At 43.0% G+C, this 21,747-nt stretch overlaps 1 protein-coding gene across 9 annotated transcripts in view; it reads left to right on the forward strand.

Moving 5' to 3' along the window:
* Window positions 1-21,747, forward strand: part of usp19 (ubiquitin specific peptidase 19) — a 38,015-nt gene that overhangs the window by 12,000 nt on the left and 4,268 nt on the right. For 4 of the 9 annotated variants that reach the window (XM_014145929.2, XM_014145930.2, XM_014145936.2 and 1 more), the window contains 19 exons: window positions 72-414; window positions 639-798; window positions 900-971; window positions 1,082-1,197; window positions 1,979-2,166; window positions 2,513-2,705; window positions 2,852-2,985; window positions 3,151-3,324; window positions 3,433-3,543; window positions 4,074-4,184; window positions 4,292-4,534; window positions 4,647-4,765; window positions 4,936-5,079; window positions 16,830-17,170; window positions 17,331-17,441; window positions 17,594-17,810; window positions 18,024-18,176; window positions 18,748-18,914; window positions 21,024-21,199. In XM_014145929.2, coding sequence (XP_014001404.2) covers window positions 72-414; window positions 639-798; window positions 900-971; window positions 1,082-1,197; window positions 1,979-2,166; window positions 2,513-2,705; window positions 2,852-2,985; window positions 3,151-3,324; window positions 3,433-3,543; window positions 4,074-4,184; window positions 4,292-4,534; window positions 4,647-4,765; window positions 4,936-5,079; window positions 16,830-17,170; window positions 17,331-17,441; window positions 17,594-17,810; window positions 18,024-18,176; window positions 18,748-18,914; window positions 21,024-21,199 — 3,273 coding nt within the window. The remainder of the gene's footprint in view (window positions 1-71; window positions 415-638; window positions 799-899; window positions 972-1,081; window positions 1,198-1,978; window positions 2,167-2,512; window positions 2,706-2,851; window positions 2,986-3,150; window positions 3,325-3,432; window positions 3,544-4,073; window positions 4,185-4,291; window positions 4,535-4,646; window positions 4,766-4,935; window positions 5,080-16,829; window positions 17,171-17,330; window positions 17,442-17,593; window positions 17,811-18,023; window positions 18,177-18,747; window positions 18,915-21,023; window positions 21,200-21,747) is intronic. The other 5 variants (XM_014145935.2, XM_045696093.1, XM_014145931.2 and 2 more) reach the window with 4 other exon arrangements.

The raw sequence follows: 21,747 nt of genomic DNA on the forward strand, positions 1-21,747 counted from the left end.
CTCTGTGGGTTCGGATGTGTTTGATTAGCTGCTGCTCTGGATCTGATTTGTGAAGCCCATTCTTGTTTCAGCTGGATAAGGCCCCAGAGTCTGATTTCAAGGCTCGGGCAGGAGAAGAATGTATACCGGCAGCCACTGTGTCCAGTGCTGTGAGCAGCCACAAGGCTGAAGACTCCACAAACAGAACAGGGAGGCAAGGGGAGGCTGAGCGGACCGAGTCCTCTACGGTAGTCAGAAAGTCCAAGGATGAGGCTGACCAGGCCACTCTAACACCAACCCAGCAGTCAGGACCAGGATCAGGGGAGCCTGTGACTGCAACACCAAGCAAGCAGGCTGAGTTTACCAGCAGTACAGAGGAGGAGAAGAAGGACCAGTCTAAAGAGGAACCTCTGGAGATTAAGCAGCTGGAGGAAGGTCAGTAGACTGGGGTCAAAAGGACACTGATATTTCACAAATATGATTGAAATGTGCTTTTTGTCACGTCATTCATTTGTCAGGATAGCTCTAGGCAGAAGATGACTATACAACTGTGGTTTGTAAGTGAAATGGACAGATCAGTTGCAGTGAGGATAGACTCTGTTCTAAGCTTTGAGGTCCGCAGTGATCTGAAACGTAGCCTGCCTGCGGTTATCTTTTAGCAGTTCCAGAGCCAATGGTGAACCTCAATTTTGTGAAGAACGACTCGTACGAGAAAGGCACAGACCTAATGGTAGTCAACGTTTACATGAAGAGCATCTGCAGAGAGACGGCCAGGGTGATCTTCAGGGAACAGGACTTCACCCTCCTCTTCCAGACCAGGTACCTTGGTGCTTCTGACTTTTCACCTCAGTGGCCTTTGCAAATTTAATGTGATTTTAGTGGTATTTATGGTTTACTGAATTATCTTCCCTTTCTAACAGCGATGCTAATTTCTTGCGCCTTCATGCGGACTGTGGAGCGAATACCGTTTTTAAGTGGCAAGTCAAACTCAGGTAAGACTTTGAAGTTGAACTTGGTGTGTGGAGTTTCTATTGAAATGTGAATTGGGCCCTTGGCTCTCAATGAGATCATGACTTTCACAAGCGGTGATCCACTGTTGCAGGAACCTCATCCAGCCTGAGCAGTCTACGTACTCCTTCACCCCGTCCCGTATAGACATCACTCTGAAGAAGAGACACAGCCAGCGCTGGGGGGGCCTAGAGGCCCCCGCTACACAAGGTCTTCCTGCTGCCTGGCTTTTACTGCACACTGCAACCACTATACACACATCTATTACACTAGCTATCACACAGTTTGAGATATAGCATCCCTTATCAACATTACACACAGTTACTTTCACACTCATTTATTCACTGACTTACTGTACTTTATGTTGCTACAAAATTACTTCCACACAAATGTATTCACTGACTTACTTTATATCGCTGTTTTGGAAAGCACACGGAAACGTTTTCAGTTGAACCAATATTCTAGTAAACCAGTAAGGCTAGTCCTGATATGTCTGTAAGCATGTGAATTACGTGGGAGGGTTGATACCAGGATTTGTGTGTGGACCTTATATAGATATGTGTGTTAATTTGGGTGATAGGCAGGCGTGTGGGTGTGTACATTCAAGACAGCACTTCCAGACAGGAATCTGAGCACTGGAACTAATCCAGTAACTCAATATGTGTGCCTCAGTCCCGTCTGCTGCTCTCCCAACCCAACCGGTCTTTGGGTGTCTTAGACTAGGCACTGCAGTGTTTCTCTATGTCCTTAACTTCTAATATCTTGTTGTGCTGGCACTGGTATCTTTTTATATAGTTTACAATACTGGTAGGCCTAGATGCAGTTGGTGGTACTTGTACAAGTTGCTCCTGTCTAAACACAGCAAGCAGACAATATAATTTTTGTACTTCGATGAATGAATACTCAGTTCATCGGCCGTATGCAATTGTTCTTCTCTTGGTCCTGACAGTCGTTTGTCGTTGACCACAAGCTCCATCCCCCTCTGTTTAAGGTGCAGTGGGGGGCGCCAAGGTTGCTGTGCCCTCCGGGCCGTCATCTCAGACTAGTCAGCCGGGCAGCAGCCAGCACACCCTCCCTGCCAAGGAGGAGCCCCCCCGGGCAGAAGACGGAGGCCTGGACAATGTGTCCTCCCGCACCGTCTCTGACCATGCCCCTATCAAACAGGAGCCTGCAGTCACGGTGAGTTTGACAAGGACGATATGGTGAGAGAACGGGCCAAAAAGGGAAACAGGTGGTCCCGTGTGGCTCAGTTGGTAGAGCATGGTGTTTGCAACGCCAGGGTTGTGGGTTCGATTCCCACGGGGGACCAGTACGGGGGAAAAAAAGAAAATGTATGCAATGTATGCATTCACTACTGTAAGTCGCTCTGGATAAGAGCGTCTGCTAAAAATGACTAAAATGTAAAAAAAATTAAAGTAAAATGTGATTTGGAAATGAGTAGGGAGAAGGGATTCATTTTCTTTATCACGCTATCCTTTGAGCCTCGAAGGTTGGTATTTAATCCCTTTGTTTCTCGGCCTCTCAGCCCAAGCCCACCTGTATGGTCCAGCCCATGACCCACGCGCCTCCTGCTGGCAGTGAGCGCAGTGTTGAGGAGGAGGAGGAGAAGGTGTGTGTGCCAGGCTTCACAGGCCTGGTCAACCTGGGCAACACATGCTTCATGAACAGCGTCATCCAGTCTCTGTCCAACACCCGTGAACTCAGGGACTACTTTCATGGTCAGTCTTCCCTACTCTTCATTCTTTAAGTTGATCACATTTTACTTTTATGAAATAAATATCTTGTAATGTGCATGTGGAGCTAGTATCTGTTGCTGTAGATTGATATTAAACAATGAACTGTGTTTTCTTCCCCCTATGTGCAGACCGGGCGTTTGAAACTGAGATCAACTGTAATAACCCATTGGGGACGGGTGGTCGGCTGGCCATCGGGTTTGCTGTGTTGCTGCGGGCTCTGTGGAAGGGTACCCACCATGCTTTCCAGCCCTCCAAGTTAAAGGTGACAATCCACACTCTTTTGAGAGTCCCATCTTTAACCCCCTCCTGTTATTTTAACCACCACACCATCATGCCTTCTACACGGATTAACACCGGCAGTATTCGGGTTAAGTACAGCCTCTCCCTTTAGTCTTCTCAACTTGATGTTTTGTCTTTTATCCCCCAGGCGATCGTGGCCAGTAAGGCCAGCCAGTTCACAGGCTATGCCCAGCACGATGCCCAAGAGTTCATGGCCTTCCTCCTGGATGGTCTCCATGAGGACCTGAACCGCATCCAGAACAAGCCCTACACAGAGACGGTGGACTCAGACGGACGGCTGGACGAGGTGGGTGAAATAGAGGTTCGATCAGCACCATTCGCATATCCACATTGATGACTGCTGTGTCACTGTTCCCTTGAGTCCAATTGTCCTGGAAAATGACATGATGGTGTGGTTGTGACGTAATAGGTGGTGGCAGAGGAGGCGTGGCAGAGGCACAAGATGAGGAATGACTCGTTCATCGTGGACCTCTTCCAGGGCCAGTACAAGTCCAAGCTTGTCTGCCCTATGTGCTCCAAGGTAAGAGACAGAGGAATTATTGCAAAACCCAAGCAACACTTGCCTGTCTGAATATTTCTAGGTGTTTGTATTGAAGTGTGTTTCGTATTGAGGCTGGAGCTGGGTGGAGCAGGGATCTTTTTTGTTAGTCTTAGAATACATCAGTCAAACTCACAGGGATGATACTATAGTACCTCTGTTGCTGTGACCGTCCACTCCTGAATACATACCCTGACTGTTGTTTTGGGCATGTCTGCTCCAAAGGCACCATGATAATGGGCGTTTTAATATGATGCAGATAATGAGAGACTCAGGGGCCTGGCTGTCAGGCTGAGATGCATGAAAACTTGATTTAATAATAGACGAAATGGACCCATCAGAAGCATTTACTGTGTGGATGGCTTGCTGGCTGTTTGGCAGAGTGGAACTAACTTATTTCTTCAGTGGTGCGATAGGCAGCACTAAAACTCAGTAATCTGATTCACAGTGCCACTGTTCTGACCTGTATGTTTTGTAAAGGTCAGATGTCTTTCTCCTCTCACTCTCTCAAGGTTTCCATAACCTTTGACCCCTTCCTCTACCTGCCCGTGCCCCTGCCCCAGAAGCAGAAGGTCCTCACCGTGTTCTACTTTGCTAAAGAGCCTCACAAGAAACCCATCAAGGTAAGATGAGATGTTGGTTTTGTTCAGACGGTTTCAGTTTATTTTATTTTACAGATTCATTTGATTATCCTCTATTTACTCTGATTCTCGTACCTTGTGTGTGTCAGTTCCTGGTGAGTGTGAGTAAAGAGAACTCGAGCACAGCCGAGGTCCTGGAGTCAATCTCTCGGAGTGTGAGGATCAAGGCAGAGAACCTGAGACTGGCAGAGGTGGTGAAGAGTCGCTTCCACAGGATTTTCCTCCCCTCTCACTCCCTGGACAAGGTCTCCTCCTCAGACATGCTCTTCTGCTTCGAGGTGCTGTCTAAAGAGCTGGCCAAGGAGAGGGTGGTGGTGCTCAGAGTCCAGCAGGTAAACGGCAGCTTCAATTCCCTAGCCTTTCTATTTTAAGCCATACGGAGCTATAACAGAAGTACTGAGTATCTGTGTTTAAGTCACATCTGTGTGTCTGTCCCCCCTCCAGAGGCCTCAGGTCCCCAGTATCCCCATCTCGAAGTGTGCTGCCTGCCTGAAGCCTCCCGTCTCAGAGGAGGAGAAGCTGAAGCGCTGCACCCGCTGCTACCGCGTGGGCTACTGCAATCAGTGAGTCAACACACTAAATGTCAGCTGGCACTAATGTCGCGAGGCAATTGAGTTTCTCTACCAATAATAACACAATGACACAGGATAACTATTTCACAACTATTTCCCTTTGTCTCCTAAATGATTCTTAACTCGTGAAAAACCAAACTTTTTTTTTCTTCATGTTTCAGGGCTTGTCAGAAAAATCACTGGTCCAACCACAAGGGTCTGTGTCACCCCAACATGGAGAATGTGGGGCTTCCTTTCCTGGTCAGCGTCCCTGAGTCCAGACTCACCTACGTCCGTCTGTCCCAGCTGCTGGAAGGATACTCAAGGTACCACTTGGATCTCCGCAATCGATGGATGATATGAATGCTGCTCTTTATAAAATCAAATATAGATGCCAATACTAGGGGGTGTGACGTTTAAATGAATTCGAGGTCGTTAAAGTTGAGAAAAAAAGTTCTTAACCTTAAACGGATAATTTTTTTACAAAATTAACATCAGTGCAGTTATTGCAAAAATACCATTAACAGGTCCCGATTATTATCATATGTACATCATAACAAATACCTAACACAACAATGCTGTACATTAGTAGGAGAAGATATGCATCTTTCAAATGAGTTACCAGGGATAGAAAGCACGTCATCGTTGTTAATATTGCCAGGGATAGAAAGCACGTCATCGTTGTTAATATTGCCAGGGATAGAAAGCGATCCACACGTCATCGTTGTTAATATTGCCAGGGATAGAAAGCGATCCACACGTCATCGTTGTTAATATTGCCAGGGATAGAAAGCGATCCACACGTCATCGTTGTTAATATTGCCAGGAATAGAAAGCGATCCACACGTCATCGTTGTTAACAGTTGCCAGGGATAGAAAGCGCTCTGCATGTCATCGTTGTTGAGTTGGAAGAATGGCAGAGAGTTAGACAGGGAAGCGACAGCAGTGAAGTTCTGTATGACAATCCATTGTAGAATAATAGTGAAGACATCAAAACTATGAAATAACACACCGGCAATCATGTAGTAACCAAAAAAGTGTTAAGGCCAGGCACCACAGGCTAATAGGGATTTTTTTTTTCTTTACACTCATCAGACTGAATCTTTACCAGTTGAAATTATACATAAATACAATATATTATTGTATTACAAGTTTTATGCAAATGAGGCAAACTGTCCTTAAATATGTGCTAATTTGCAAATTACGAGAATCAGTTTTTAACACACTGCTTCAAGGCAGAATGCTTTTGTGATAAGACGATCAATGGTCAGGCTTTTACAGATCAGTTTATCAAAATATTGTCATTTCATGGAATTATTGACGGATGCATATTTTGCATATATTTACACACAATGACAACTTAAAATCAAAACGACACAATATATTAGAAAAAAAGCCTCAAAGTCTGCCTATAAGACCTAAGAACCTGTATGTGGAATAATGGGAATGTATGTCCTTTGAAGACTGAAACATTAATTTGTGTACCGGGAACATGTTATTTTGAGAAAATGGCCAATAAAGATAGGCTAATGCAATTAAAATGTACTTTCCATAAATATGTCACATTTAATTAAACTCTTATTCATAGATCACTTCTAAACTGACAAACATCAAATATACCTTTTACAAATACATTGGCACGTTTAATACATTTGTTTCAAGCAATAGAGCATATGCTTTGAATACTGGTCTGTTGGGCAAATATGCAGTTTTGGGCACACTCCATTGAAGCAGCATCGGCTCTCACAACTCCTCTCTGATTGCTCCAGTGTCACCAAAGGGCTGTCATTCCACAATTTATTCATCACATTTGTTATAGTAGTGGCTCCCTCATTGAACGTAGCTACTGCCATACTGGCTGCTCTGTCAATGCGGGTTTTGCCCACAAAGACAGTTTTGGGGTATCGTGACCATATTAAAGAGTTCAGACATTCATTTACATTCTGGGTTCCTCCATGCTACATTCTTTTGAGGACATTATGATTTGACATCCTATGATATACAGGTACCATTTTCTGTGCAACATCTATTAAAAAATTGATGGATACGAAGGTTTTTGTGACAGGGTGGATATTCACCGTTTTCTGTGGCTCGCTGGTACCAGCACCAATGCACACACCTATCCCGTAGTTGGAAGTGAATCTTCTCTTGTGCCAAGTGCCATCGAAGGATACATTAATGTCTATGATGGCATCCTCATCCTCCTTCAGCAACTCCGCTATTTTTTACTTTTATTTTTTTATTTAACCTTTTATTTAACCTCTAGGGTATGTGGGACGAAATCGTCCCACCTACTCAACAGCCAGTGGAATCCCGTGGCGTGATATTCAAATACCTTAGAAATGCGATTACTTCAATTTCTCAAACATATGACTATTTTACACCATTTTAAAGACAAGACTCTCGTTAATCTAACCACACTGTCCGATTTCAAAAAGGCTTTACAACGAAAGCAAAACATTAGATTATGTCAGCAGAGTACCCAGCCAGAAATAATCAGACACCCATTTTTCAAGCTAGCATATAATGTCACATAAACCCAAACCACAGCTAAATGCAGCACTAACCTTTGATCTTCATCAGATGACACTCCTAGGACATTGTTATACAATACATGCATGTTTTGTTCAATCAAGTTCATATTTATATAAAAAAACAGCTTTTTGCATTAGCATGTGACGTTCAGAACTAGCATACCCACCGCAAACTTCCGGTGAATTTACTAAATTACTCATGATAAACGTTCACAAAAAACATAACAATTATTTTAAGAATTATAGATACAGAACTCCTTTATGCAATCGCTATGTCCGATTTTAAAATAGCTTTTCGGCAAAAGCACATTTTGCAATATTCTGAGTAGATAGCTCGCCATCACGGGCTAGCTATTTTGACACCCACCAAGTTTGGTACTCACCAAACTCAGATTAACTATAAGAAAAATTGGATTACCTTTGCTGTTCTTCGTCAGAATGCACTCCCAGGACTTCTACTTCAATAACAAATGTTGGTTTGGTTCAAAATAATCCATAGTTATGTTCAAATATCATCTGTTTTGTTCGTGCGTTCAAGACACTATCCGAAGGGTGACGCGCCCGACGCGTTTCGTGACAAAAAAAATCTAAATATTCCATTACCGTACTTCGAAGCATGTCAACCGCTGTTTAAAATACATTTTTATGCGATTTTTCTCGTAAAAAAGCGATAATATTCCGACCGGGAAACCCTGTTTTCGTTCAAAGACGAAAAAATAAAAACATGGTGTCAGCTCGTGCACGCGCCCCCAGTCTCATTGTTCTCTGATCGACCACTATCCAAATGCGCTACTGTTTTTAAGCCATGGCCTGCAAAGGCATCATTCAACGTTTTGCCGCCTTCTGAGAGCCTATGGGAGCCGTAGGAAGTGTCACGTTACAGCAGAGATCCTCAGTTTTCAATAAAGAGAGTGTAGAAGGCCAAGAAATGGTCAGAGAGGGCACTTCCTGTAAGGAATCTTGTTTTTGCCTGCCATATGAGTTCTGTTATACTCACAGACACCATTCAAACAGTTTTAGAAACTTTAGGGTGTTTTCTATCCAAATCAAACAATTATATGCATATTCTAGTTTCTGGGCAGTAGTAATAACCAGATTAAATCGGGTACGTTTTTTATCTGGCTGTGCAAATACTGCCCCCTACCCTAGAGAGGCTAACTAGGCAAGTAAGTTAATCTTACATCTAGGCGTTCCGCTAGGGGAACCCCTAGCCAACAGCCAATGGGATCGCATGGCGCGAAATACAAAAACCTCAAAAATCCAATAATTTCTATTTTTCAAACATACGACTATTTTACACCATTTGAAAGATGAACCTCTCCTGAATCCAACCACGTTGTCCGATTTTCAAAAAGGCTTTACAGTGAAAGCAAAACATTAGATTATGTTAGGAGAGTAAATAGACCAAAATAACCACACAGCCATTTTCCAAGCAAGCATATATGTCAATAAAACCCAAAACACAGCTAAATGAAGCACTAACCTTTGATCTTCATCCGATGACACTCCTAGGACATTATGTTATACAATACATGTATGTTTTGTTCAATCAAGTTCATATTTATATCCAAAAACAGCTTTTTACATTGGCGCGTGATGTTCAGAAAATGTATTCCCACCAAAAACTTCCGGTGAATTTACAAAAATACTCATCATAAACGTTGACAAAATACATAATTATTTTAAGAATTATAGATACAGAAGTCCTTTATGCAATCGCTGTGTCAGATTTTAAAATAGCTTTTCGGCGAAAGCACATTTTTCAATATTCTGAGTACATAGCTCGCCATCACGGCGAGCTATTCAGACACCCGCCAAGTTAGGGGCAACCTAAACTTAGAATTAGTATTAGAAATATTGTATTACCTTTGCTGATCTTCGTCAGAATGCACTCCCAGGACTGCTACTTCCACAAGAAATGTTGTTTTGTTCCAAATAATCCATAGTTTTGTCCAAATACCTCCGTTTTGTTCGTGCGTTCAGGTCACTATCCAAAGGGTAACGCGCGAGCGCATTTCGAGACACAAAAAGTAAATGTTCCATTACCGTACTTAGAAGCATGTCAAACGCTGTTTAAAATCAATTTTTATTGGATCACTACTGGTTGTAAGCTAACGAGTGATGAGCGTTTGGAGCAGTACTGGCTGTATCCAAAGCTCAGCCAATCATTTACGTAACAACAGAATGCAGCGCAACAAGTGACTGAAGAGACAACCAATTTGCAAGTTACAGCATCAGCGCGCACTGTGGAAAGACCGCATAGAGGAAAAAGGCAGTTACAGCAGTGCGACGACCGGAACGATAACGAAGAGTTAACGTTAGGTGAGAAGCCTGACCACGGAGACGGGGGTGAGAAGGTGATGAAGCATACTTCATGAGCTGTAACCGAAAAACATCTGGCAAGTTTGAGGTGAGGGAGAAAGTGTGGTGGAACAAGTATTAGCATTGTTAAGTATCTTGCTAGCTGGATCGAATTCTCCGTTAGCTAGCCAGATAAATTTTAAGCAACATTAGCCAACTCACCTGATCAAATAATTGAGTTTATGGTGTGAAAATTAGCTTGCTAATGAAGTCAGACAGCTAACGTTAGCTCATCTGATGTTGTAACTTCAGCTAGCTAACATTAGTAATCTAACCAATTCTCTATAGTATTAACTGGTATATGACTCCTTGCTGTTCCTCAAGTTATAACGCATTAGTTGCTTATTGGACCCTGGCAATCTGTGTGAAATGTTAACTAGCTAACGAACTAACCACCATCTGTTAACAGTATGTGGTTGATTTGGTTACTTTTCAGAATGAGAGAATTAGGTGAAAATGAGACGTCGCTTGTTAAAACAAGTGGATCAAGGGATCAACCGATCGCTGCCTGCACCTGCCCGCCCGTCCAGCATCACTACTCTGGACGGTTCTGACTAGAATATGTAGACAACTACAAATACCTAGGTGTCTGGCTAGACTGTAAACTCTACTTCCAGACTCGCATCAAACATCTCCAATCCAAAGTTAAATCTAGAATTGGCTTCCTATTTCGCAACAAATCATCCTTCACTCATGCTGCCAAACATACCCTTGTAAAACTGACCATCCTACCGATCCTCGACTTCGGCGATGTCATTTACAAAATAGCCTCCAATACCCTACTCAATAAATTGGATGCAGTCTATCACAGTGCCATCCGTTTTGTCACCAAAGCCCCATATACTACCCACCACTGCGACCTGTACGCTCTCGTTGGCTGGCCCTCGCTTCATACCCGTCGCTAAACCCACTGGCTTCAGGTCATCTACAGGTCTCTGCTAGGTAAAGTCCCCCCTTATCTCAGCTCGCTGGTCACCATAGCAGCACCCACCTGTAGCACGCGCTCCAGCAGGTATATCTCTCTGGTCACCCACAAAGCCAATTCCTCCTTCGGCCGCCTCTCCTTCCAGTTCTCTGCTGCCAATGACTGGAACGAACTACAAAAATCTCTGAAGCTGGAGACTCATATCTCCCTCACTAGCTTTAAGCACCAGCTGTCAGAGCAGCTCATAGATCACTGCACCTGTACATAGCCCACCTATAATTTAGCCCAAACAACTACCTCTTCCCCTACTGTATTTTATTGATTTATTTTGCTCCTTTGCACCCCATTATTTATTTTCTACTTTGCACTTTCTTCTACTACAAATCTACCATTCCAGTGTTTTACTTGCTATATTGTATTTACTTTGCCTCCATGGCCTTTTTTTGCCTTTACCTCCCTTATCTCACCTCATTTGCTCACATTGTATATAGACTTATTTTTCTACTGTATTATTGACTGTATGTTTGTTTTTACTCCATGTGTAACTCTGTGTTGTTGTATGTGTCGAACTGCTTTGCTTTATCTTGGCTAGGTCGCAATTGTAAATGAGAACTTGTTCTCAACTTGCCTACCTGGTTAAATAAAGGTGAAATAAAAAAAGTGTAGCTGGAGCTGGGCCTGGCTTAATTAGGGATACGAGTACCGCTAGCGGGAGAACTTCCGGTGAAACTGGAGGGAGCGCAATTCAAATAATCATACAAATTATGGATATTAAACATTTAGGTACATATAAGTGTCTTATATCAGCTGAAAGCTTAAATTCTTGTTAATTTAACTGCGCTGTCCGATTTACAGTAGCTATTACAGCGAAAACATGCCATGCGATTGTTTGAGGACGGCGCCCCACATCAAAATATTTTTTCACCGGCACAGGGTTCATACATTTACAAATAACGATTAAATATTCACTTTTTAATTATCTTCCTCTGATTTGTCATCCAAAGGGTCCCAGCTATAACATGTACTGTCGTTTTGTTAGATAAAATCCTTCTTTATATTCCAAAAGGTCTGTTTAGTTGGCGCCATCGATTTGAGTAATCCACTTGTACAACATGCAAAAGGTATTTCGAAAATCTACCCCTAAACTTTGTTTCAACAAGTCAAAATATGTTTCTATTGACTCCTCAGATACCCTAAAATGTAATCAAACTATGATATTTCTTACGGAAAGAAGTATGTTCAATTGGAAACCGATTTTTTAGCAGGTGCGTAATTTCTTAATGGTGCGCACAAACATGAATTTCCAAGACTGTCCTTCTGCTAAAACTACTATTTCTTATTCGTTTTTGAAGTTACACGCCTGAAACCTTGAACATGGACTGCTGACACCCTGTGGAATCCATAGGATTTGCATCCAGGGAGCTCATTTTCAATATGACCTTACTCTTGCATTTCTAAGAGGATGGTCTCTCCAAAAAAAAAGAAATTCTGGTTGGTTTTTCTATTAGCCTGTTATATTCTCCTACGTTATTTTAACATTTCTACAAACTTCAAAGTGTTTTCTTTCCAATTATATGCATATCATGGCTTCAGGGCCTGAGCAACAGGCAGTTTACTTTGGGCACGTCATTCAGACAGGAAGTGGAGAAAAAAAGGAGCCTTAAGAAGTTTAAGCTGGATGCCTCTAGAGGTGAAAGGAACACCACACACTTTCCCGCTTTCTCACTTTTGCTGGCACATTGTAGAACAGATGTCCGCAGGCAGAAAGTGTATAATGTGCAGTGTAGGCCAAATATATTGTTTTTGTTGTGTTGAACTAGACATTAACACATGTGAGGGGGGGGATTATCAATTTTTTTTTTACTCAGTGAATGTTATTTTTGCACACATGTACCCTTGTGCACTTGATCGTTGTCTATAGTGGCCACTATAATAGAGCAAAAATAGAATGCTTGTTAGAATGAAACAATTTATGCTTTTTAAGATTTTTTTCCCCCAAGTGCAATATGTATGTGTGGTCACAAGCGTTATATTATAAAGGCTGTCATGGCTAACTGCAATATTAGTGTATTTTTTCTTTTTTCTCAAGACTTGTCATTTGCAGTAAAGTCTGGGCAACAAATATTGGATTGCTTTCTTTAAATTTTTTTGCTGTGAGTTAGGTTCACATTAACCACTATTTTACACAGACTGATCATGTAGATCATATTCTTTGTTTCATTAGTTAACCTGCATTTCCCCCTACCAGGGATTTTTTTTTGTTTGTTGCATGTTTCAGTGCAAAACAAAGGTCACCTTTTTGGGCCCTCACCAGTTTGCATCCCTGCATTAGGCTACAGCCCTATGACACTGTAGGCCTATGTGACAGTCTTATTGTATAGTTTGTTTTCCTATCACTCTGTTTTATTAACTTTGAATACATTTGCTGGAGCAAGGAAATAAGTATGTATACACAGCAAGTCACCTGACAATGTGCCATTCTCCCTTTTTATTTACCTGTCACTCTCCTCTCATATCTCTGATATGAGCTGAGGCGCAAGGAAGGAATCCCTAGGACTTTGCTTATTTTCTTCAGAGCTGCATAATCAAGTCCAAGTTTGTGGGCTAGAAGAACCATCCTCACATTTATATAAAATGCTACATCTCCCCTGGAGCACTCCTGCAGCCTGGAGGAAGTGTAAACACTCCTCCTAAATGTATCACGATCACCTTCAGTCTGCACATTCTATCATGACAGAATTACAGAATCACTGGTTGGTGAAGTCTATGGTGATTTTCAGTCCAGTGTTTAGACACTTAGGGGAAATCAAATCATGTACAAGTTGGTTTATTTGAGACGTGTAGTCTCAAATAAGTAGCCGCTGTTGACTGTCAGCTGTCTGGTTGATCGCTGCTAGTTGTCATCTTCATCTCAACTCATTTGTGTCTAAATGCGTTGCTGCGGGCTACTTCCCTTTTCCTCCTCTACCTGTACTGCCACTGCCTCAATCAGCGGATCAGGCACATTTTTTTTCTTTCATTAGCTGCTTTTCTGACATTGGCAAACGGAGCGAGCCTATTTTTGTTCACATACTGTAGGTATATTTTTCGAGATTTTGTCTCTCTTTACATTGGTTCCCCCACGAAGAAGAATCAATCAGGTTGCCAGATAGGGTGTTTAAATGACAGTAACCAATTGATGTCAGGATTATTATTATTTTTTATTCTTTTTTCCCCTTTTTTCTTAACAACCAATCAATACAGGAAGTACATATATACATACAAATAATATTCAAAGGACAATTTGGGTAGGAGGTACATCACATTACACAAGGACCTAATGTCAGGAAATTACTAATCTTTCAGCACGAAGCATTACGTCAACAAAGGATATAGCCATGTATGGACTAGCTAACACTATGCACCGCTAAACAAGCTTTTGAATGATATGATTCAACATGGAGAGTTAAAAAAATATATTTTAGAAAAGCGGTTAAAGTTCTACATGAAACATGCTATCAAGAATGACATATTAGGTAGGTGTAGTTGACAGAGTTAAGAAAATTATACAAATAAAGTATTTCTATACATTATTGCCAATTTATTTGTACATTTTATGGAAGTTATAGTTGCAAAATATTTCAATCTGAAAATTGACAGATGGAAGCAAAATCACAGTTTTTGCCTGTGGTGCCTGGCCTTAAACAAATCAAAATATATTTGAGATTTTTCAAAGTAGCCACCCTTTGCCTTGGTGACAGCTTTGCACACTCTTGGCATTCTCTCTACCAGCTTCACTTGGAATGATCTTCTAACGGTCTTGAAGGAGTTCCCACATATGCTGAGCACTTGTTGGCTTCTTTTCCTTCACTCAGCGGTCCAACATCCCAAACAATCTCAATTTGGTTGAGGTTGGGTGATTGTGGAGGCCAGGTCATCTGATGCAGCACTCAACACTCTCCTCCTTGGTCTAATAGCCCTTACACAACCTGGAGGTGTGTTGGGTCATTGTCCTGTTGAAAAACAAATGATAGTCCCACCAAGCGCAAACCAGATGGGATGGCAGAATGCTGTGGTAGCCTTGCTGGTTAAGAGAATGCCAAGAGTGTGCAAAGGGTGGCTACTGTGAAGAATCTCAAATATAAAATATATTTTGATTTTAAGTTTTTTTTTTTTTTTTGGTCACTACATGATTCATATGTGTTATTTCATAGTTTTGATGTCTTCACTATTATTCTACAATGTAGAAAAAATAAGGAAAAACCCTTGAATGAGAAGATGTATCCAAACTTTTGTGTGTGTGTGTGTATACACACACAAAGTATATACAGTGCTTTGAAAAAGTATTTGCCCCCTTCCTGAGTTCTTATTTTTTTGCACATTTGTCACACTTAAATGTTTCAGATTGTCAAAAAATTTAAATATTACACAAAGATAACCCACACATAGCCTTAAAGGTGCAGGGTTGAGTAACTGGGTGGTAGCCCACTAGTGATGGCTATTTAGCACTCTGATGGCCTTGAGATAAAAGCTGTTTTTCAGTCGCCTGGCCCCAGCTTTGATGCACCTGTTTTGACCTCGCCTTCTGGATGATAGTGGGGTGAGAAGGCCATGACTCAAGTGGTTGTTGTCCTTGATGATGTTTTTTGCCTTCCTGTGACATCGGGTGCTACAGGTAGTTTGCCCCCGGTGATGCGTTGGGCAGAGGCACCACCCTCTACAGAGCCTTGTGGTTGCGGGCAGTGCAGTTGCAGTACCAGGTGGTGATACAGCCGACAGGATGCTCTCAATGGTGCATCTGTATAAGTTTGTGAGGGTCTTCGGGGCCAAGGTGAATTTCTTCAGCCTTCTGAGGTTAGAGGCGCTGTTGCGCCTTCACCACACTGTCTGTGTGGGTGGACCATTTCAGATTGTCAGGGATGTGTACGCCACGGAAGCTTTCCACCTTTTCCACTGCGGTCCCATCGATGTGGATTGGGGGGTGCTCTGCTGTTTTGTTGAGTGAGAGGTTATTTTCCTGGCACTACACTCCCAGGGCCCTCACATCCTCCCTGTAGTCTGTCTCTTCATTGTTGGAAATCAGGCCTGCTACTGTTGTGGCGTCTGCAAACCTGATGATTGAGTTGGAGGCGTGCTTGACCACGCAGTCATGGGTGAACAGGGAGTACAGGTGGAGGCTGAGCACGCACCCTTGTGGGGCCCCTGTGTTGAGGATCAGCGAAGTGGTGTTGTTTCCTACCTTCACCACCTGGGGGCGCCCCGTCAGGAAGTCCAGGACCCATTTGCACAGGGCGGGGTTCAGACCCAGGGCTCTGAGCTTAATGATGAGCTTGGAGGGTAGTATGGTGTTTGAATGCTGTGCTATAGTCCATGAACAGCATTCTCTTCCTCTTGTCCAGATGGGATAGGTCAGTGTGATGGCAATTGCATAGTCTTTGGGCGGTATGCAAATTTAAGTGGGTCTATGGAGTCAGGTAAGGTAGAGGTGATATTATCCTTAACTTGCCTCTCAAAGCACTTCATGATGACAGAAGTGAGTACTACGGGGCGATAGTCGTTTAGTTACCTTTGCTTTCTTGGGTACAGGAACAATGGTGGACATTTTGAAGCAAGTGGGGACAGCAGACTGGGATAGGAAGAGATTGAATATGTCCGTAAACACTCCGCAGCTAGGGATGCCGTCTTACTCAAGTCGGCCACGGAGAACGACAGCCCACAGTCCTCGGGAGCGGGCTGCGTCGATGGCACTGTTTTCATCAAAGCGGGCAAAGAATGTGTTTAACTTGTCCGGGTACAAGACGTCGGAGTCCGCGACGTGGCTGGTTTTCCATTTTGTAATCCGTGGTACCGGGCTACCTTCAGACGAGTTTTGTGAGACTTTGGGCATCCTAAAGCAAAACAACCGACATGTACGTGTTCGTTAGTCTCAGATATCCATAGATGGGTCATATTAGTGTGTAGCCCAAACTGTTCAGACGCTACAGACAGAGGTTGGTAGATTGGCGGTACCTTCTTCAGATGAGCCCATACAAAAACATACCTCTAGGTTAATCAGACAGATTTTGAAGGACATTTTTTATTATTATGCTCATTTAGATTTCAGCGGGGGCATGGAGGTCGGCTCTAGATGGTTAAATAATGCAAAAATAGCAGTTTAAACATTTTAAAAACATTTTTAAATTTGTCACATCCCTAGTCAATACAACGTGCTGATTTTTGTCATCGTTGGACTGTCACTGATTCCTATGTTCACACCCCTTTCCCCGTCTCTGTGTAGGTATTCAGTGAACGTGTTCCAGCCTCCCTTCCAGTCTGGCAGAACGTCCCCAGAGGGCACCCAGTGCCGGGCTGACCTCCCCCCTCCAGCAGAGACCCCTGAGGGTGTGGGGCCAGGGGATGAGGCTAGGGGCGGTGGGGCGGGGGACTCTGATCAGGAGAGCCCCTTTCTGGTCCCTGAGTCTCCATTAGAAACAGCCCAGGCTTCAGCACACCCAGCCGGAGACCCAGACGCCCTCTCCACCCGCACCACAGACTCTGGCTTCTCTGAGCCCTCCTCCTGCTCCCAGGACCCCCAGGGAGAGAAGGAGACGTCCTGTGAGAAGGCTGTCAGGCCAGAAGGTAAAGGCGAGCATAGTCTGTCATTGAGTTATCGATTTAATATTGTTTTTTACTTCCATTTTTTCCATGAGATTTTTCACCTGACCATAGATGTCTTTCATTGGTTTAATCCTGTCACTCTGTGATTTGTGACTGTATTTTGTACTGTTTGTGTGGTTAGCTGCAGTGGCAGGCTACCAGCAACCATCAGAATCTGCGTCCAGCCATACTTCTCAGTTCTACATCTCTATCCTCGACTCCAACAGCAAGGAGCAGAAACTGGAGGAAAAGGGTAAGACAAGGCTCTGATAGGTCACTATCCCATACCCATCCTTTACCCCTAATGTAAGACCAAGCAGAAGTGCATTGATCTGTGTATTATTCAACATTATTCCTTTTCCAATAAGTATTTTTCAGTGTTTGTCATGTCTTTCCACCCTCCAGAAGAGGCTGTTCTGGACCTCCCTGACGAATCCACCCTGGCACTAGTGTGGAAGAACAACGAGCGTCTCAAGGAGTATGTGCTGGTCCGGTCCAAGGAGCTGGACTTTAAGGAGGACCCTGGGTCGGTCAGTGAGACGGCCAGGGCTGGACACTTCACCCTGGAGCAGTGCCTTAACCTCTTCACTAGGCCTGAGGTGCTGGCACCAGAGGAGGCATGGTAGGAACAACACACATATCAACATAGCCTTCAACATACACTAACACGCACACATACTCAATCAAATGTAGCCCTACAGTCACATAATGCGATGAACTAACACGTATACATGCACAGTTAACGTCGTCATTGTTCCCTTACTGATTTCGCCATTGTTTTGATGGATTACAAAGCTAACAGGAACTCTCCCGCTCCTCTTTCTCTCTCTCTCAGGTACTGTCCAAAGTGCCAGCAGCACAGGGAAGCCTCCAAGCAGCTGCTGCTATGGCGTCTGCCCAACGTCCTCATCATCCAGCTCAAGCGCTTCTCCTTCCGCAGCTTCATCTGGAGGGACAAGATCAACGACATGGTCGACTTCCCTGTCAGGTAAAAATGACATACACAGACGTTAAAGGGTCAATTCACCCAAATAACAAAATTACTCATTGGTTTCCTTACCCTGTAAGCAGTCTATGGACAAGGTATGACAGCAATCCATGCTTTGGTTTAGTTTCTCTGGCACCGTTTCCACACGCTAACGTTTTAGCATTTGTGGCACGAATCCCATTCAAGCCATGGGACTGCTACTAGCATTTTTAGCGCATCATGTCTAAATCATCCAAAAGTGTCTCATTGATTGTGGAGAGATTATCTGAACATGATGCATAAAAAAAATGCTCATCTGTCCCATGACTTGAATGGGATTTGTGCCACAAATGCTAAAACGTTAGCATGTGGAAACGGTGCCAGGGAAACTAAACCAAAGCATGGATTGCTGTCATACCTTGTCCATAGACTGCTTACAGGGTAAGAAAACCAATATATAATTGTGTAGTTTGAGTGAACTATCCCTTTAATATATCACACCCTTTATACTACCCTTCACACCACTCGATGACTTGGGTTGAATTCCCTCAAATACGACAAGGTTTTCACGGCATGTTTTCTTGTCTTTCAGGAACCTGGACCTCAGTAAGTTCTGTATTGGTCAGAAGGATGACATGCAGCAGCCGCCAATCTATGACCTCTATGCTGTCATTAATCACTACGGGGGCATGATCGGAGGTCACTACACAGCCTACGCACGCCTGCCCAGTGCCCAGAACAGCCAGCGCAGTGATGTCGGTGAGTGGTTGACTGAAATAGGCTTCACATTAGTATACACTGAGAAAACAACAAATTCTCAGTGTATACTCAGACCAGGTGAAAGCGATGATCCCTTATTGATGTCACCTGTTAAATCCACTTAAATCGGTGTAGATGAAGGGGAGGAGACAGGTTAACTTCACTAGGGTAGGGGGCAGCATTCGGAATTCTGGATGAAAAGCGTGCCCAAATTAAACTGCCTGGTACTCGGGGCCCAGAAGGTAGGATATGCATATTATTAGTAGATTTTGATAGAAAACACTCTGACGTTTCTAAAACTGTTTGAATGATGTCTGTGAATATAACAGGACTCATATGGCAGGCAAAAACCTGAGACAAATCCAACCAGGAAGTGGGAAATCTGAGGCTTGTAGTTTTTTCAAGCAATTGCCTTCACAGTATACAGTGACTTAGGGTTCATTTTGCTCTTCCTAAGGCTTCCACTAGATGTCAACAGTCTTTAGAACGTTCTTTCAGGCTTCTACAGTTAACAGAGAGCGAACGAGAAGGCCGGTAAGTTGGTGACTCAGAAAGGAATATGACTTCAGTGGCGTGCATTCACGTGAGAGGTAGCTGTGTTCCATTACATTTTTTAAGACATTGGAATCGTCCGGTTGGAATATAATTGAAGATTTATGTTAAAAAGGCCCTAAAGATTGATGCTATACATCGTTTGACATGTTTCTACGAACGTAAATAAAACTTTTTTTGACTTTTCGTCGTGAAATTTTCGGCGCGCTTCCTACATTTGGAGTAGCTTACTGAACGCGATAACAAAAAGGAGGTATTTGGACATAAATTATGGACTTTATCGAACAAAACAACATTTATTGTGGACCTGGGATTCCTGGGTGTGCATTCTGATGAAAATCATCAAAGGTAAGTGAATATTTATAATGCTATTTATGATTTTAGATGACTCCAAAATGGCGGGTATCTGTATTGCCTGATGTTGTTTTCTGAGCGCAGTACTCAGATTATTGCAAAGCGTGCTTTCCCCGTGAAGCTTTTTTTAAATCTGTCACAGCGGTTTCATTAAGGAGATGTTTATCTATAATTCTTTGAATAACAGTTTAATATTTTATCAACGTTTATGATGAGTATTTCTATAAATTGATGTGCTCATTCACCGGAAGTTTTTGAAGAAAGAACATTTCTGAACATTACGGGCCAATGTAAAATGGAGTTTTTGGATATAAATATGAACTTTATTGAGCAAAACATACATGTATTGTGTAACATGAAGTCCTATGAGTGCCATCTGATGAAGATCATGAAAGGTTAGTGCTTAATTGTAGCTGTATTTCTGGTTTTTGTGACGCCTCTCCTTGCTTGGAAAATGGCTGTGGTTTTTCTTGTCAAGGTGATGTGCTAACATAATCTAATGCTATGCTTTCTCCGTAAAGCCTTCTTGAAATCGGCCAATGTTGTTGGATTAACGAGAATCTTATCTTTAAAATGGGATATAATAGGTCTATGTTTGAGAAATTTGAATTATGAGATTTTTGTCGTTTTGAATTTGGAGCCCTGCTATTTCACTGGCTGTTGAATAGTGTGTCCCGCAGGTAGGACGGTCACATCCCACATACCCAAGAGAGGTTAAAGAAGGATTTTTAAGCCTTGAGACAATTGCGACATGAAGGGGCAAGAGAAAATATTTAAATGCCTTTGAACAGGGTATGGTAGTAGGTGCCAGGCACACCGGTTTGTGTCAAGAACTGCAACGCTGCTGGGTTTTTACAAGCTCAACAGTTTCTCGTGTGTATCAAGAATGGTCCACCACCCAAAGGGCATCCAGCCAACTTGACACAACTGTGGGAAGCATTGGAGTCAACATGGGCCAGCATCCCTGTGGAACACCATTTAGAGTCCATGCCCTGATGAATTGAGGCTGTTCTGAGAGCAAAAGAGGGGTGCAACTCTACTAGGAAGGTGTACCTAATGTTTGGTACTGTATACTCTGTGTATATTGTATTTCTGTCCATGGCAAACATTGGTTTAAACAGATGTTTGGTGTTCTCTTTATACTAATGTACTTGGGGGGGGGTGGAGAACTAAACTTAACTCGTCGTCCTTTCTCTCGCCCAGGCTGGCGTCTGTTTGATGACAGCACAGTGACGACAGTCGAGGAGAGCCAGGTGGTGACGCGCTACGCCTACGTGCTGTTCTACCGCCGCCGCAACTCCCCCGTGGAACGACCACCTCGCTTCCTAGGGCCCCTCGGGGTTGAGTCCCCCACCGCTGCAGGAGCCACCGCCAGCCAGGTGAGGGTGCCCAGGATCCATTACAGGGTGGTAGTAGGAAAACCTCTTCAAGGTGTAGTGCAGCAGGAGTATATTCAATTAAACTTTCTTGAGGTATATCGTGTTATTCTTTTTTTTACAATTTTTATGAAATGTTCACCACTTCAGTAAGAAATGTAATACTGTGTTAATCTATTCCTCTTCATGGAGGGATATTTGATTGCTTGCTTGTGGTCCTTTTAGAGAAATGATCTCCGATGCCAAGGGGCTAATGTGTGTTTCTGCTTCTAAAGCTATGGATGAGAGTAAGAGGTTTGATCTAATTTCATTGCTCTCAAGGCCATTGGTTTGTTCATCAAAAGTGTTTGATACAAGACCAGCTGTTTCTAAGTTGAATAGGTGCTTGGAGAAAAAGCCGTTCACACTTACAACTTATTATCCTGTGCACAATTTTGAAGTGACAGACATTGGCTTTCTCCTGACTCGTTGATCTGATCTGTATTGGCATTTAAGATGTATTGTATTCTATCCAAATGCTGAAAACGAAGTGCATTGCCAGAATTAATAAG

This window comes from Salmo salar, chromosome ssa15 (genome assembly GCF_905237065.1).
Source record: "Salmo salar chromosome ssa15, Ssal_v3.1, whole genome shotgun sequence".
Lineage (NCBI taxonomy): Eukaryota > Metazoa > Chordata > Actinopteri > Salmoniformes > Salmonidae > Salmo > Salmo salar.